We start from the raw sequence: 17,218 nt of genomic DNA on the forward strand, positions 1-17,218 counted from the left end.
GGAACTACAAATGAGACGTTCTCAGACAAGAAACCGCAAGAGGAACCAATGAGCTACAATCAGCAATAACATCATCAGTTCTGGCAGACATCAAAATGCCTATTAACACCAAACTGACTCCAACGGAAACCAAATCCCACATTATAAACTTGAGTTTCTCTTAAGTCATGCACTTTCTGAGCCAAAAGTGACGTCGTATGATTGTTTTAAAATCTGAATGAGAGTACCAGCCTCTTTCTTTGCCTAAAATAGTTCTAACTGTGGCTTAACAGTTGGGTGTGATGGGTTTGTGAGGTTTTCGAAGCTTGTGTTTGCGGTGAAGCGTTACCTTCAAAGAGCTGGGCGTACTGAGGGAATCCTGCTGCTCGTAGCCAGTCGCAAGCCTCCTTCGCCTCGATTTCTGCAACATAAAAAACATTTGCTCTGGTTAGACTCATTAACATTTTTATAGTTTTAAACATATTTTCAAATAAAAACGAATGAGATTTTAGGACCAGGTTTTCTGGTTTGCGAACTTTGAGATATTCACAAATCAAAGTCAAATATCTGCATGTTCTACAAATATGTATAAACAGATCGTTAGCATAAACAAAGCCTCAGATTCATCACCTTTTAACACTTTATTTACAGCAATGTTAATTTTCTAGTTCTTTTGAGATGACACTCCAGAATACTTGACGCTGATTGGTCGGTAACAATATTTTGCATAGTGTTAAACTGTATAAAACTGTACAAACAGATTTCTTCTGTTCGAGAGATGTAATATTTAGCTGGATAATAAACATTCAGTTAGACAGAGAGAGAGAGAGAGACATTACACAACAATTACTTTCTGTTATTAAATTCCATTGCTCTTCCTGTCTCTGCATGAAGAAGGTCAGCAACTCTCAGGGTTACAACATAATCTCACAGCCTGTAAATTCTGCTGGTAATCCGACATGCCAAAAACATGAGATGATCTTAAGATCTTCAGGATAAGGAGATCTGACACATACTGGCATCACAAGCTTTTTCCTAAAACTAGAGACTGTTATATGACACGTCCCACCATGCATTAGCTGATGTACGGCCAGGACTGTGGAAGGTTCCCTTATGAAAATTAACAATGGTTTTACTAGAAATAAAAATAAAAAACATGCTATTTGTAGTAAAGCTGTTGTTATACAAATGGTTATCGATCGGTTACAGTCTTGAAATAACCCTGGCAAATCCATCCAAATTTTGATTTGCATGGCAGCCGATAAAACATCAGATTTAAAGTTAAGCAGAAATGTCAAGGACCCCGCGGTCATTCAAGCACAGGAGTGCATTCCAGGAAACAACAGAAAAAATGCAATGTGTGCCAAACTCGCTGTATGCCACTGTCATCTAACGCAACAACCAAACCGAATTTAATACCGCCAGCCAGAGACGGTCATTCAAGTTAATGTTTTGACTTGGAACAGCAAAATCCGATATTTACAAAACAACAAAAAGGACGTTGGCGCATGCTTTCCATTGCTCAAGTATGCGTCGCATTTCAAGCTGCTATCCAGTTACTCAAGTTCATTGTCGACAGATCTGGAAAAGACAGCAGCATGTGTGCCAGCTACGTATATCAACACCATCTCATTACTGAGAAGTTATTAAGTAACATTCAATTAGATTAAAATAGTTTGGAGCTTTTATTGTGTAAAACAACATTACAAATAGCCATAAAAGGAATAGTTCCTTAAAATTCCAACATGCAAGCCAAAGGTAACAGTTGTGAGTAAAAACATGAAGGTTGTTATGTAAACGTAAATGAATGCATGTAGAATTTGGTCATCGCAAAAATGTAGTTTAGGCACAAAGTAATCTGTCAGTCTTTCTTCAACGTAACATCCCTAAAAAAATTCATTTAGCATTCCGGAATCCTAAACAAAATCAACATCAAATCTTACCCATTCAATAAAACAGGAGCATCCTTTGGGTCACCCTCAGCAAACTGACTCTCTGCTGTTATTTTCTTAAACAAGAGCACCTCGCCCTCATAAACATCCAATGTAATACAACACATCTTCAAATAAAACTAAAGTTACAACAAGGCCCACTTGACAATCGCTGTGACGCCCAAAGGGTCTCCAGTGGGTGGGCCGTCCACACGCCCGACCCCAGAGCATGCAGAGAGAAACTCCTGCATCAGAGAGTCAACCGCCTCATAGGTTTACTTTTCATTGATAACCTCGATGAGAATTCCTGTGCAGTCTCCACCCCACTAAAGTTACATGTCCTTTGTGTCGCCTCCTTTACCCAACAATAAGCTTCGTTTCGTTGTAGCACGGTATACAGCAGTTTGAGTAGGACAAAATACTTCACAGACGTCAGCAGACGTGAGAAACTGTTGTTCTATAACTCCGTGTCACGAAAGCCTGTTACTTAGCCTATAGCAACCCAGTACCACAGATAAGAGGGCTTAAGCAAACAGAAGATACTAAATCGGAAAGAATGAAAGAAGTAATGATTTCTGACTTATGCTGGACCTTTATCTTTGTAAATATTGACACAGCAAATGTCCTAGAGCTCACAATATTTGACAAAACTTTGATTGTATGGCTTTATTTGTTAGTTCCTCAGGTTTGATAAAATAAGGTTTGATAAAATAAATATATCAATACCTTTGATACAAAACCTTTGTTAGAAAATAAATTAGGCACAGAATATTTTTTTATTTCTGCTTGTTGTTCAGGTTCCTTAATAGCTTAATATTTTAATATATTCTTCTTTTCCAAGCAATCTAATTTTCGGTTTCACTTTATTTTATAGAGCACTTGTAACATATGTTACGTGTATTTACTATAATATTTACTAAAATAATTGCATAGTTACAAAAAAGTAACTACAAATGTATAGTACACACAATTGTAGACATGTAGTGAATTCCAAAGGAAATCGTTTTTTTGGATAAAAAATCAACAAAAATCAATGTTGAAAACAATCTCTATGAAGTCAGTTTGACATCAATTGTCATAGACACAAGAAAACAATTCCGCAAGTTACTTGCAGTTTTATACTTCAAACATAGATGGCGATAAAGTTACACATAGCATCTTAAATACTAAATGTACATGTAAAACAGTTTAATAATGATTAATTTTATACAATATTCACTTCGATTTTAAACGCGAAAAAGAATTTTTCTAACACAACATCACTACCCCTGTTGTACGGTCACAATATGTGGTGGACATCGTGTGTGTCCGTTGTGACAGAAAACAGATTCACCTGGTTCACATGAAGGACAGGGAGAGCTCAGGTACTGGACTGGCGCCAGCCGGGGAACTCTCACTAAATGAGTTTAAGCGCTCCCATCAATGCGATTCCCAACCTGCGTGCGGTGTACAATGACCGGCACAACAATCCCTTAGAAACACAGTGTGGTGTAATATAACGCATTACAATGCCAACAGCAGAATGCCACGAAATATGTGACTGGAAGCCTGCCAGCACAATGACAGACGCCTTACTTCACTTCTGTTTTTTTAAAGACTACATACATTTTCTTTACGGAGAGTCATGGCACATGCTGGCACTTAGGCGAGTTCTCACACGTCTGGCTAATGACTTGACCGGCTTCAAGACATTTGTCACAGTGTTTAGCTTTTACAGAACTTGTGGATTTTGAAGATGATCCAAACCTTACATGTTTACAAAGGTATGCAACGGTACTTCAAGTGTACTGAATGAAAACGCCGTGACATTCATCTCTCTTACCATAAATCGGAGTAAAAAACAGGCAGATTAAATGTGATAAAAGTTAGATTTACTTACGAGAGACTTTCATTGTGAAGAGACCCCTCCAGGAATGTTTAAACAAGAATCTTTACTTCCCCAAACATATTATCCCTCTCAACGGAAGAGCTCTTAACTCGATGAGATCTCTCTTCTCTTCTGTCTCCCTCTTTCTCTGCTTTTGTCTATCGTCCCCGCTTCCTATTTTCCCTCCCCTTCATTTTTTCACCCTCTCGATCTTTGATTTACTCCCACACCCCAGTGTCTCTCCTCTCATTGGTTCTCAAGTCCAAGCCCCCTTTCATAATAAGCCCCCTTCATTTCTTCAGCTTTCTTCACTCTTCAACTTAAACCATTACAACTCTCTCCCTCCCTAATTCTTGGCACTGTCACCCTCCGAGTGGCAGAACACTGGCAACATGGGACTTTCTTTCCTTTTGCAATTTATGATGTAATCGAGCGCCCCGATCTGTTTCCAAAACTCACTGTTTTCCGACCCCCTCCGTCTCAAGTTTTATAGTTAGGGTAACTACTTTGTTGCTGCTAAGATCTTCGCCTGCTTCCATCCAGTACAAAAATCTTTTTGGGAAAAGGGAGTGATAATGGAACGGGAAAACCGAAATGAACCGAATTCCTGCAACGCCCCACCAGATGATGGAAAGATGTAGGCTAGGGAAAATATGACATTACGAGCGGACAACAATTGACAGTGATTTATTGGGGAAGATAAAGTATGGCATGTATTGTGGCACATGCAGACTGCTGTCAGCTGAGCGCTCGCTGCCCACCGACCAGAAAATACATCAGCAATGTGACCCAAAGCCTGATGTAAAGACCCATGTAGGCTGTAGCCTCTGCAATTGGGACCAAACAATTAAGATAGAATACAAAAGGCCATTGCCAACAAAATGCCAAGCAACATTCCTCAAAATTTTAAAGGATATCTTTGTTGTCTGAATAAGAGGTAATACAAGAACTAGTTTTCACTTAAATGCTTTATGGCCAATTCAAAAATCGTATTAAATGTATTTAATTTAAAAAAATATTTATTTACACATTACCAGAAATGTTTGTGCTTTATTATTTGGTATAATTTATATAATTATATTATTTAGTATTATGTAAATTTTTTATTACTTATTATAATAAACAGACAAATGTGAAAAAATAAACAAATAAAATAATTGATTTAAATGAATAAAATCCAAATAAATAATATATCATACATATTTTAGCCTATTGTACTGTGTGTAGTCAGACTTGCCAATAAATAAAAAAAATGTAAAATTAATCTGCCATTTTAGCTTCTTGAAATCTCACCTCTGGATGCGTTTTATTTAGTGCTAAAGGGTATTCTGGGCTCTTGTTGGCTGTTATTTTTACATTGTTAAGACAAAGACATAAATGAAAACAATAGTTTTTAAATAAAACGTAAGTTAGGTAAGGAAAGAAATGAATGTTGGCACAACCCTTTAAGCTCATTTGGAAAATTTAAGTTTATGCCTTCTGATCCAAATCTTTTAAAAATGACAAATATTATAGTTAGGCGTCACACACAATAAATGTGTAGTACATGCATAGCTCTCTATCATGCATGTTTAAATACAAAACTTCACATTATTTGCTTATTTCAATCCATTTCTACAACTATAACTAAAGACCAAGGACAAAAGTTCAGAGAAAAAAACCCATGGCACTCGTCATCAAGCCCCCCCCCCACAAAAACTGGGTCCTGCACTATGAATCAGCCAGACAGGGCTGTGTTATGACGCTCAAAACAGCAGCGATACAAGCTGACAATCTATTACTGTAAACCGTAATGTTGTTGATGGAAAACACCTGGAGATCATTCGCAGCTCAACAACACCCCTGGCTGAGTCAATCGCCCCTGAGGGTGAGCAGGTTTGACTGACACCTCTTGTAACGGCTTCTTTATTTTCTACTGTTGATTCTGCCGTGTTCCTGTAAGAGGAAACAGACAAGCGTATTGTACAAATGACAGTCAAACGTGAAGGTCAGTCTGTTGTCTGTGGAAACCGCTGCACTGAATGTGTCATTGTCTACTATCTGATCTGACCATGGAAAAACCCCTGGTCTGAAGGTTGGCACACATGCTGTTGGCATTTACACCTGGTAGAAAGACCATTTGGGATGATCAGACTTGCGCACAGCGGCCCATAGAAACAGTTGCTAATTATGCATCTATGTATATATTTCTATGCTATTTTAGGCTATGTACATATGCCATGTACATATTTTTAGCTTCAAGTCTCCATTAAATTCACAAAAGCTTTTATCCCACATCCTGATCTAAACGCGATGTCCTTCAGACAGATGTAAATGTTTACCTGTGGTATAATGGCTCATGAAAGGGCAAAGGCCCAGCGTCAGTTAGGGGACGTCACAGTGAGACAAGTTTAAAATATGTGTATATTCTCCATCTGGCTCAGACAGTAATGCGGTGTGTCACACCAAAACAGACATAAATCCAACTCAGATTACCATCTGCCCATTGTTCACATTGGAGTTGCATTACGACCACACAATGCGTAGTTTAAAGGGCTGCAAATGTCTAAAAACGTCTGCGGTCGAGCTGAACGTGATTGATTTCCATGTATGGCTATTAGTTTTTAGGGACACTGGGTTTTGGTGAAACACCAATCTGCCTACGTCAGCGGGGGTATAGACGTCAAGGAAGTGATTACGCATTACAATAACACTGTAGTTTTTACCCAACATGTATATGTGTTTTATGTGTATACAAGCGTGTAGAAAAACAAAAAAATTCACCAAAGGATTTCTGGGGCACCATTGACTAACACATAAATAAATATTGTATTTTTATTCTGTTAAACACAAAAGATATTTTTAAGAATTTACGAAAACTAACAGTTCTGTGGCCCCATTGACAACCATTTTAATGGTAGTCAATGGTGCCCCAGAAATCTCGGTCGCTAACATTCTTTCAAATATCTTTCTTTGTGTTTAACAGAACAAGAAATGTATACAGGTTTGGAACAACCGGAGGATGAGTGATTCATGACAAAACTTTCCTTTTTGGAAGGCAGGAGTTAAATTAAAGTAAGGTGCCACTATCTAATCTCAAAACATCAGGTCTCTCATTCAGTGACGGGGGATTTCGGGGGTAAAGAATCACAGCAGGGCTGTATGCCAGAGGAAATAACCATCTCTGGGAGCTACAAAAGCAGGCCACCAGATAAAGTATAAAAAACGATTCTTCTTAAATGATATTTGGGATGACCGCTGCTTTTATTCCGGGCAAAAACAACAGAGATTAGGTCAGCTGGGCATTTCTGGGAATATATGAAATCCTCAACTCATTTCCTGTTGGCCATGTCATGGGCTTACGAGAACCTTAACGCATTAAATCCGGTTTCATAAAAAAATACATTTCGGGATCTTGGCTTTCTAAGGTGCAGACAGAAGTAGCGGCACTTTATAAACGATCTCCCATTGGCATGTTGACGTAGCACAGCTTCTACATATAAACCGAAGAGAGTTTATCCAGCCATTACTAGATCTGATTTCAAGTGACTGACCTTTTCCCTTAAAAAACAGCACCTTCAAAAGCTCACGCCAAGAGCTTATTGATCCGATGATAAAGATCAGCAGGTCAGCAGTCACTGTGTATGTTTTCGTCCCGAAACCCTAAAATGAAATCAAACAAGACCGGTGCAGCTGTGGTAACACACTCGCCCATTCAACTAAACACAAAACAGATGGAAACCATCAATGTGCATCGCCAGTGTCACATTGGGTTCATATTGTGATTTCTCGTATATTAATGTGGTTTTACATGGTAAAAAAATCTGCTAAAAGGACGACAGCCTGAAACAATACATTCACTTCAGGAGCTCTGCAGTAAATATTTGGAAATATTTGTCGCGCACACGTGTTTAGTGAAAAATATGATGCACAACCTTTTCCCTCTGAAAAAAAAGGAATTATATGAGAGGATTACGGTTGGGTCGTACACCGAAAAATCCCATGACGTCTACAACTTGCTCTTAACTTCACCGCATGTCTGTAAATCGATAGCGCATATCTGACGATTTTGTGGCCGGCGAAGCAAGCTTTAAACTGTGATGAAACTCCCCAGGGCTTTTACGGCAAAACCTCCTCCAGTTCTGTAGAAACATTCCTACCCAAATGACTCCCCGAACCACAAAAGAGGCTTAAAGCGATTTGGATAATATTTGATTTTCCAAATGTTCCAAAAATCTGGAAGCGTAAAATGTGATGTTTGTTGTGGTTGTTCTCAGAAAAGTTTGAACAAGAATTTCTCTTTAGGCTGTAGCAAAATGTGCGAGAAGCAATAACCCTGTGCCCTAGAGCAGGTGTTTGGGTCTTGGCCCCTAAAGGTCACCACAACTCGCCATCACACATGTCTTCTGTTAAACCAAAGAGCGGTGGAAATCTACATCTCAGAACCAAACGCACCTTAAAAAAAATCTGATGACGTCTATGTGAAACACTTCCCAACACATGATGAACACTTCCAGACATTGGATGAGAGCAACCTTCCCAAACATAATATGTTTTGACAGCTCAGAATCTAGGGTTCCCCTCGTTCATAAATGTAGATTTCATTAAAGTTATTAATGTTTGTATTTTCATACTGTTAGTTGGTCCCAAAGAAATGTACCCAAGCTCCATACCACGTGTAAATGGTGCATAAAACCGCAGGTGACGTTCTGCTATTTTTCAGACAAACTGATGACAATGCATTACGATGCGCTGTGTATGTATCATAATGATATTTCACAAGTTAATTTGCCCTGTCTTTTATTATTTTTAACTTTGAGAGCAGAGCTCGTCACTGTCCTATTTTACACAGACGTCCAATCACAGTGGAGAAAAGGCTACACACCGCATTGGCCAGCCACCGTACACAACAATGGAGAAGTTAATATTATTACTGAATTCTCATATTCAGTAATATCCTTCAAAATAAGATACTAACACCGAATAGGATCACTTTTACGGATGATATTTCAAATCACAGCAACCAACGCATCTCCAGAATAAGGTGAAGTGCCTCCAAAGCGTTCCCAAGCGCCACCGGCTGGTCATTTTCAGAAGAGCACCAGTTTTTTTTCAGCTGGCTAAAAACTTTTGGTGGACACAGTTTAATTGTTTCATTTATTGGTAAGCATATCCTATTATTATCTTATGCAACATAACTTAGCCAAACTAGAGAATGAAGTCTAGAGGATTCCAGCATTCCGATATACTTAATTTGCATAGCTGTAATTAATAGGCGGGGATTATGCTAATTGTGAATGAGCGTTTAGGAACACCTCTCTGTGATATAAACACTCCCAAACACGCAATCTGGTTTTTCATGTCGCTGTATCACAGCTGTAGGATGTTTGGTGTAGCAATTACGAGCACACGTCTCTGCTTAACCTCACTCGCTTATTGTAGTGTAGCTGAAGCTGTAATTTTACACAGAAATGTAAAGGAAGGTATTTATGAAGGTTAAAAAGACATCTAAGTGCACCAAAAAAACATATAGTTGGTAACTGTATTGTTGGTAAACAGCACAGTCCTTAAATGTACTGTATATTTACCCACAGCACATTTTAAAGATTTATTGTATTTATGGCATTTTTTTGTCTTTATTTACGTTGGGATCAAATAAAGATTGTCAAATTTATTTTCCCTACTTTGGCAGTAAAAGGTGGGTGAGATCTGACATTCTTCCAAATGTCTTCCTGTGTGTTCAGCAAAACAATGAAATTTATACAGGTTTGGAACAATCTAACACTGTGTCTACACCGGATTCCACGCGACAAAGAGACAACAGAGCGCATAAGAACTCTTTATAATGTAAAATTTTGTCCACCCTGGATTTGTCGCGCCGCATCCCGTCCAGAGTAGACACGGTGTACGGTGAGTAAATGATGAGAGAATTGTCACTTTTGGGTGAAGTATCCCTTTAATCCCTTTTATCATCCTGTCCATTGGCGCTTTCCAAACGGTTATATTGCCCCCCGAAGGGCCCTTTGGGAAGGGGACGCCCCACAAAAAATCGCTCCAAATAAAGAGAAAATGACATTAATTGCTCTTTTTGCCAAGTGAATTCTAAACAGATACATTAGGAGATACAGTTGTGTTGTTCCATCCAGAGTTTACAAATCAAGAGCTTTACTCTGCAAAGGGAGTAGGGCATAGGGATGATCCCTTTGGAATGGAAAGGACACACGTTTTGTTGGTTCAAGACTAAAATTGCTTGTCTTTCTTACTTAAACTTACACCAGCAGGGGGTGCTCAACAGCTAAAAACAATGCTGACCATTCTGCAACACTATGCAATAAAAAAAAACCTTTAAGATTAAGAACAAGTTTAAAGAAAGATGGCAAACCCTCTTATGCATCAATACCTTCTAGTCATTAAGCTTAAATACATCAAATGTTTAAACCACTCCCACAGAATATTACAAAAGAACAAGTCAGCAGCATTTCTCCAAAAGGTAAATAACTGTTAAGCTACATGAAATACTTACTTCAATAGGGTCTAGGCAGTCAAATATTCTTACATGTCATTATTTATTAGACTTCTTGCGAGTTATATTTAGAAAGGCAGAGAAAATCATGGCCCACAGGTCTGTTAATATGTCACATTATTCATGGCCCCTGCATTCAAACTCTGACGCGCATTACTGAAGCCTGTCAATGATTCACCACCTGTGACACAGAGAGACAGGAATGTCTGCGCAGGTACACGTTCACTGCTCGGGGTAAATAAAGCCAATGTAAAGCTTTGATACATTTTTGTTCCACAAATAATTAAACATACGCATCAGTTCTAGAAAAGTGATGTCTTTGCTTTTTATTAAAATATATTCTAAAATAAATCCTAACATCTCGTAGCACCATAGGTTTTGTCACGTATGCACGAGACTGGCCGCATTTACTTTAATAATAAAGGGTTTTATCATATTTACAAGCTATTCATAAGCTACAAGACAATAATATTATGTCCAAGTCAAATCGTTCATTTAAATTTATAGATTTATATAATATATATATATATATATATATTTAATGTTGTTTTTTACATGTCCACTTGTTTATATATCTGTAAGGAAATTAAAAATATCACAAATTTAAATGTTGATACAGACAATAGTCTATATTTGTTTCTTGTTTATGTATGTCAAAGGAATTACAATAAAGTTCTATTCTATCAGTCGCCTTTGGTTGTCATTGAAAACATTTATCCATCCTCCCAACTACACAACTCGTTTTCCGTCTATAAACGTCTCTAAATCTCAACACATCTGAGTGACTCTCGAGAAGACTAAATGTTGAGGAAAGCCAGCCACATTCTTTCCAAACTGGACCGAATCCACTTCTAAGAATAAAACCTGGGGGAGTTTACATCATAAGCTTTTTATTAAGTCCGCGGACTAGAAATCAACACTCTTTTCTTGAGGATTTTTGGGGGCAACTTTTACTTTTGGATGATGTCACAGTTTAAATGTCTAACGTAGTTTAGTCCTCTTCTGCAATAGATGAGGCTTCTGGAATACACTGGGGTTCAGTTACCTACTAAGAATAATTCATCAGACACAGTTGTTTGCATCACATGGCTACACCATTGCTCCCAGTCTCAAGAGCTCCTGGAAAAAAGCCATTTCAAATGCCACTTAAGCACGCCAGCCTCCGCCCATCCCAAGTAGCACTGCGCTCTCTGTGAATTTGGACATCCATCCAGTGAAAAAAACAGATGAAGTGATCTTATGCTTTCAGCTCAAGTGGCTCGAGTCTCTCCTCTTCTTAAATTTCTAACACACAAGGATAAAACCCTTGTACTTCTCATAGCCTTCCCATCATGCCTTTAGTGGACTCTGTCTCAATGTCCTCTGTGCTTTTGGACCCAAAAAAACTTCCCAGCTAAAGCAATTAATGTGGGTGGAAAACAGTCTTATTATGAGATATTTGTAAGACTTCCTTTAAGTTTTAAGATCCAAGCACTGTCTGTCACCCGTAATTCAAAGCTGTGAGTTGTTGTCGCAGCAGGATGGGAGGTGACAGCTTTACAACAGTAATGATCTATACATGGAGGCTGTTGATAACATTGAACGAGGTCCGTAAGTGTTGTGTGGGAGAGGTCATGTGTGACTCTGCCCTTCTGACCAAGTCCTGACCCCTCCACAGGAAATTATAAACAAGACTCAGTAACTGATCCGTCTAACCGCTTTTTAAGATACTGTAAAGCTCTGTTCAGTTAAACATGTTCATTTGGTAGATTGAGACCAGATATGTAAATGTTATATGAACACCAGGTGGTTTTAATGTTGCCAGTGTGATTAATATGATTTAAGTTCTTTATCCCAGCAGTATATATAAACATAATGAGATGGATTTTTGTGATAATAAGCTGCTATTGGGAATGCAAAAAAACTCCCACAAATCGTATTTACTGGCATACATATACCCACAAATCGTCAGTCCTTTAAAACTTTTCTGAAAACTATTCTGAATAAAAAGTTCAGAAACACAAAGGGGACGCTTATTGTTAAACATTTCTGAAGATAATTCAGTTTTTATAATTCGCTGATGTTATGCTTTGACAGTGTGTCAATGTGTATATTTGTGTTTGTGTCCAAATATGAATGGGTGGTCAGGAGGGGGTTTCTGGGATACATTGTGTGTTGTGGTGCACAGGCACATAGGAGGTGTAGGTTTTGTGACTGGTGTCCATCTACTTAACTGCGAGAGCAAACAACCCAATATGAACCAAAGTCGATAGACTATTTTAAGAAGCTTTTAATTCAAACTACCAAGAAAAGCACCACTTTGCTGAGACAAAGGGCTGGCTTATACATCATCAAAAAAAAAAAAATTGTGATTTATGTTGAATCTTCATCCAAGTGTGAAAACCTAGCTCAGCTTCCTGAGGTCGCCAAAAGAGAACATGACTGAAAATATACACATGAAAAAAAAAACATTAAAAATGGTGAATAACCAACATAAGAAGCCATAAAAATCTTTCATAATATTATGTTAGATCTATACAACATAATTCATTATTGAGAAATTATGATGCATTTTTTAAAATATACAGTACTCATATGCATAATGTCAAGATATATTATAAATCATTATTATTATATCATCTGTTAAATTGAAAAAAAAATTGTATTTAAAAGTCCAATTTGTAATTTTTGGAGGATCTATTGACAGGAATAGATTATATAACTTTGTCTTCAGAGGTGTATAAAGACCTTAAATAGTGAAGTGTTATGTTTTTATTAGAATATTAGAGTGAGCTATTTCTATTTACATTTACCATGGGTCCACTTACATTGAATTCACCATGTTGTTTCTACAGTAGCCCTTAACAGACGAAATGCTCTACAGAGCACGTTTCGTATACAAGTTATCTCCTTAGGCAAAGAACTGCGAAATGACATCTTAGTCCTGTCAGCCACCATAGTGTTTCAAAAGGTATGGGTGGAGTGAGCCATTGGTTGCAATTTGCAACCTCACCGCTAGATGCCGCTAAATTTTGTACACTGGACCTTAAAGGATTCATTTGCATTATAACTCAAAAATATTTTATATTTACATTATATATTATAGAATGGTAAATATTTCACAGTATATAAATATATGACTGCATTTCATTCTTCCCTCAATATCCTCCAACACAAAAGACAAAATGTTTGCGACTGACAGCCTCAGCCATCATGCACTGTCAATGCTTTTTTAAAACAGCAATTTTTTGCAAATACTCACGCTTGTGCGACCTGCCTATTTTCCTGGTTGTTATATCTCATGTGAAAAGACGAATAGATCAAGAGCCCACGAGTGTAGGTCTATGTGTGTGAGAAGGGGAGAGTCTGGAGCTGCCTGTCGTGCACGGCTGGGTGATGATGCTTCTCTTTACTTAGCCCTTAAAGCTTCTTTGTAATCGCAGCCTATTTTTAAATGATGAGCAGAACAAAACCACTGTCACCTCCAGTTGAATACATAGACAGGTAGTATTTTAAACTATTTTAACACACTTACACATATTTACATTTCTGAACAAATGTAAACGCATCTAAAACTGTTCCACAGAATTCTGCAGATTTTTCCGAAATTTAAGGACAGAATTAACAAAAAAGTCTGAAGGTTTCCATATGTCATATCCATCTGACATGAAAATAAAACTGCACATTGTAATTTCTGTGAGCTGAGTCTATTTCTTATCAAAGGTTTTGTGACTAATACAGCTATTTTGGGGACAAAGGTGTGCCCCTGAATTTTCTGCTTGCGTTCCTAAAAATGTCAGTCAGGGGCTACAGTGCCCCTAGTAAAGAAAGTTAGTCTGGAGCCCTGTAAGGCTGTCAGTCTCCAACATTAAGCCTGAAATCTTGTGTGTTATACAGAAAAAAATAAAGTTAGACATTTTTGTTACAACATAGAACTACTCGAATGAAACAAAATGCTTCGTCCGCGATTGGAGCTTCCAAATCATACTCGACCGCAGAGAAGCGCGAATGGACGAGCTCGACACATGCGCTGAATGTCATACTGTGGACTCAGCTGTCAACATTTGTCGTGCATACGGGATATGCGAATGACCGCAGAACCTCCTGACGACGAAAATTACGTCATGCAGGGGAACCATGATGCCAGCCCAACATGTCATCGTCTATCGGCCCATCCCTAGTTCTCACAGTACTGATGTCACACATTCGCCGATCTGTCTGCAACATTTCAAGTCGAACATCCCTTGGTCAGAAGACAAACACGCAGTATTTCATGAGTATCAGAACTATAGGAACGTGCACCTTTTAAAATTGTAATATGTTTGATTTAATGAAGTTGAATTAAATGGAGGCCTATAGTAAACCTGTAAGTTGTTTATAAGTAATATAAATATTTTTGGAGCCCCAGATGTATGCACTGTTTTTGAGTTGTCATGTTATCTTATTGGAGGATAAGAACAATTGATCCCCATAAGGACCATAAGTGATAATAAAAATCAAGTTATAAGTATCGAAGTCACTGAAAGATGCTATTTACATATATATATAAATATATAGATATAATAGTCGTCTTTGCAATGGCTCTTTTGCAAAAATCTATAAATCCAAACTGTGTAATGGCTCATTGGTTAAAAAAGGTTCCCGACCTCTGCACTACAGGATAATTGTCTTAACATTATGGACCACAGATTTCCCCCAAAACTCATCCACAAACAAACATCCAGGACAAAAAAGTGTCAAGTCCATTTGGTTTCAAAACTTCCTGACAGCCACAAATAAAAACAGTTTTAAAAACAGCTACATGAGTCTCCAAACATCAGAGATCTCTCTATTTCAAACCACATGAAGCAACACGCTCTGCGTTCCCACTCCACAACACCTTATCACAGCCAATCAAGATCTGAGCGTGAGCGCACACCTGCATAGACTCCAGATCCCGACCAAATCCTCCTTCACAGAGGAACCGGAGCATTCCTTGAAAGATAACGTGAGAACACTGAGGCAACTTTATAGGAAAAAACATATGAGGTCAGTTAAACTATGCCCACGTGCGTCATTCTGCAGGTAATGCGAGACCTCATTCGTACAACGATCATACACAAGAAAATAAAAATACAATACTTGTATTATATCAAATGTTACTTGTGAACCCTTTGTAAATGTGTCCTCGTGAGCTTCAGGAAACTGATCTCAAAATGAACTCAAACATTTCTTCCTGAGGGAATCCGTGAGCAATTTTACTCATATTAATAAGCATAATGTGCGACTGTAAATATCTTATTTGCTTATTTATTCTTTTAAATAAAGATTTTTAGTAGAAATACTATCTCAAACAAAATAAAACACAACAAACAACTATTAACTTTAATTTACTCTAAAAGTAAAATGCAGCTTTCCATGGGATAAAATGTACAGTTACAGGTTATGGGACGGGCGCCATCTTTATAAATATCCAAAACAAGGCCATCCCTATATACCGTATACCTGTAGGGTGTTTGTGTGGGTTAAAAAGCTATAAGGGTCTTAATACCCTTGTAATGTGTGCACCCCCATCCAAACACACACACCCTCAGGTTTGTCCTCACACGGATGGGCACAAAGCAAAGTGGTGGGGCTAAGATGTAAAATGCTGATTGGTTCTCCATTGTCTTTCGCTGAAAACAACAGCCTGAGGTGTGACCTCAACAAACAGAAATGACTCACCAAATGGCCTTTCCGTTCCATCTCACTATTCTACACATTGCATAGTTCACGCATAGAGAGTTATGAGTCAAGCAAAGGTTCAAAGGTCAAGTATGAGTTATGCAGTTTTTGACTAACTCGATATGAATCAGTCACAGAAATGTCTTGCGTGCTAAACGTGAGGGATAACAATTTATAACCCATAGTTTGGTGCTATCACTATTAACTGAAACGATAATACAGACATTGTAAGAACGTCAATGCTTATACGCCTTCAATGTCAAACTTCAAAACTCGCTGTTATCAGACACCATGTAAATACAGACTGTAGAAAGTAAAGCTCACAAACATAGTGACTTTTGACTCATAGAGTAACAAACACTGATAATGCTGAATTGCGCCACCCGGTCATACCTGCCGCTATCCTCTTAAGCAACTGCTGGCGGGCGATGATCCTGCCAAGCCTGTACCCAGAGCGTCTTCGATGGTGGTCCATCCTCAGGTAGATATCCTGCGTCTCTGGGGTCATGTTGCCCAAGCACTCGGTGCTCTCTGCTCGTGGCAGCTTTCTGTACATGGTCACACAATGTGAAACGTCCTGCACCCCCCCTCCCCGAAGGCAATTACCAAAAACAGTAGCGCAACTGTCCGTCCACCAACAACCCAACAACACGTGTGAGATCTGAGACCTCAGCGCTCCAGAATCTGGGAGGAGAGCCAGCTGTTGACCTCGCCCCCTTATGAGTCACATGACTACAGGTGAGCGAATGAGAAGGAAGGACGGAGTGGACGGCCCTTGCGGTTGAGCTGAATTCAGGGTCTATGCGAGGAGGGAAATATAAATACCAGAGGAATGCTTGTGAAGTGAGCGAGTGGAGAGCTGGGGGCCGTGGGAGGGAAAAGAAAAACAGCATGGCTAGGAACTGTCCAAAAAGAACAAGCCCACTGCTGTGAAGCCCACGCAGGGGCCGAGTTTGCTCAGGGGGTGTTTGCTAGCTGAGAAAAGAGAGAAAGGGAATTTGTGTGAAAGGTATTAGAAGTTTATAGACTACTTACGCAGGGTCTCTATTAAGTGGTTTTGCACATAACAGAGGTGGTCAAATAATCTAATATGACATCACGAGAAGAAAAATTCCAGAGTGGGGCTTCACCTCGTGAAACGGTCATTCGCGTGAGAACAACCATTTCACACGTTACAACGGCTTTCCAAGAAAACTTTGTAACTCTAGGTCAAACACAACAACCTTTAACCTTTTTCAACACAAACTTAAATGTATT

At 38.6% G+C, this 17,218-nt stretch overlaps 1 protein-coding gene across 5 annotated transcripts in view; it reads right to left on the reverse strand.

Annotated features, from left to right (window-relative positions):
• The window catches only part of stard13b (StAR-related lipid transfer (START) domain containing 13b), a 58,356-nt gene that overhangs the window by 12,627 nt on the left and 28,511 nt on the right, over window positions 1-17,218 (reverse strand). For 2 of the 5 annotated variants that reach the window (XM_056756823.1, XM_056756824.1), the window contains one exon: window positions 329-400. In XM_056756823.1, the coding sequence (XP_056612801.1) occupies window positions 329-400 (72 nt within the window). Of the gene's footprint in view, window positions 1-328; window positions 401-1,922; window positions 2,379-3,789; window positions 3,933-16,354; window positions 16,597-17,218 lie in introns of those variants that run through there. The other 3 variants (XM_056756822.1, XM_056756825.1, XM_056756826.1) reach the window with 3 other exon arrangements.

The sequence above is a fragment of the Triplophysa dalaica genome, chromosome 9 (assembly GCF_015846415.1).
Source record: "Triplophysa dalaica isolate WHDGS20190420 chromosome 9, ASM1584641v1, whole genome shotgun sequence".
Taxonomy (NCBI): domain Eukaryota; kingdom Metazoa; phylum Chordata; class Actinopteri; order Cypriniformes; family Nemacheilidae; genus Triplophysa; species Triplophysa dalaica.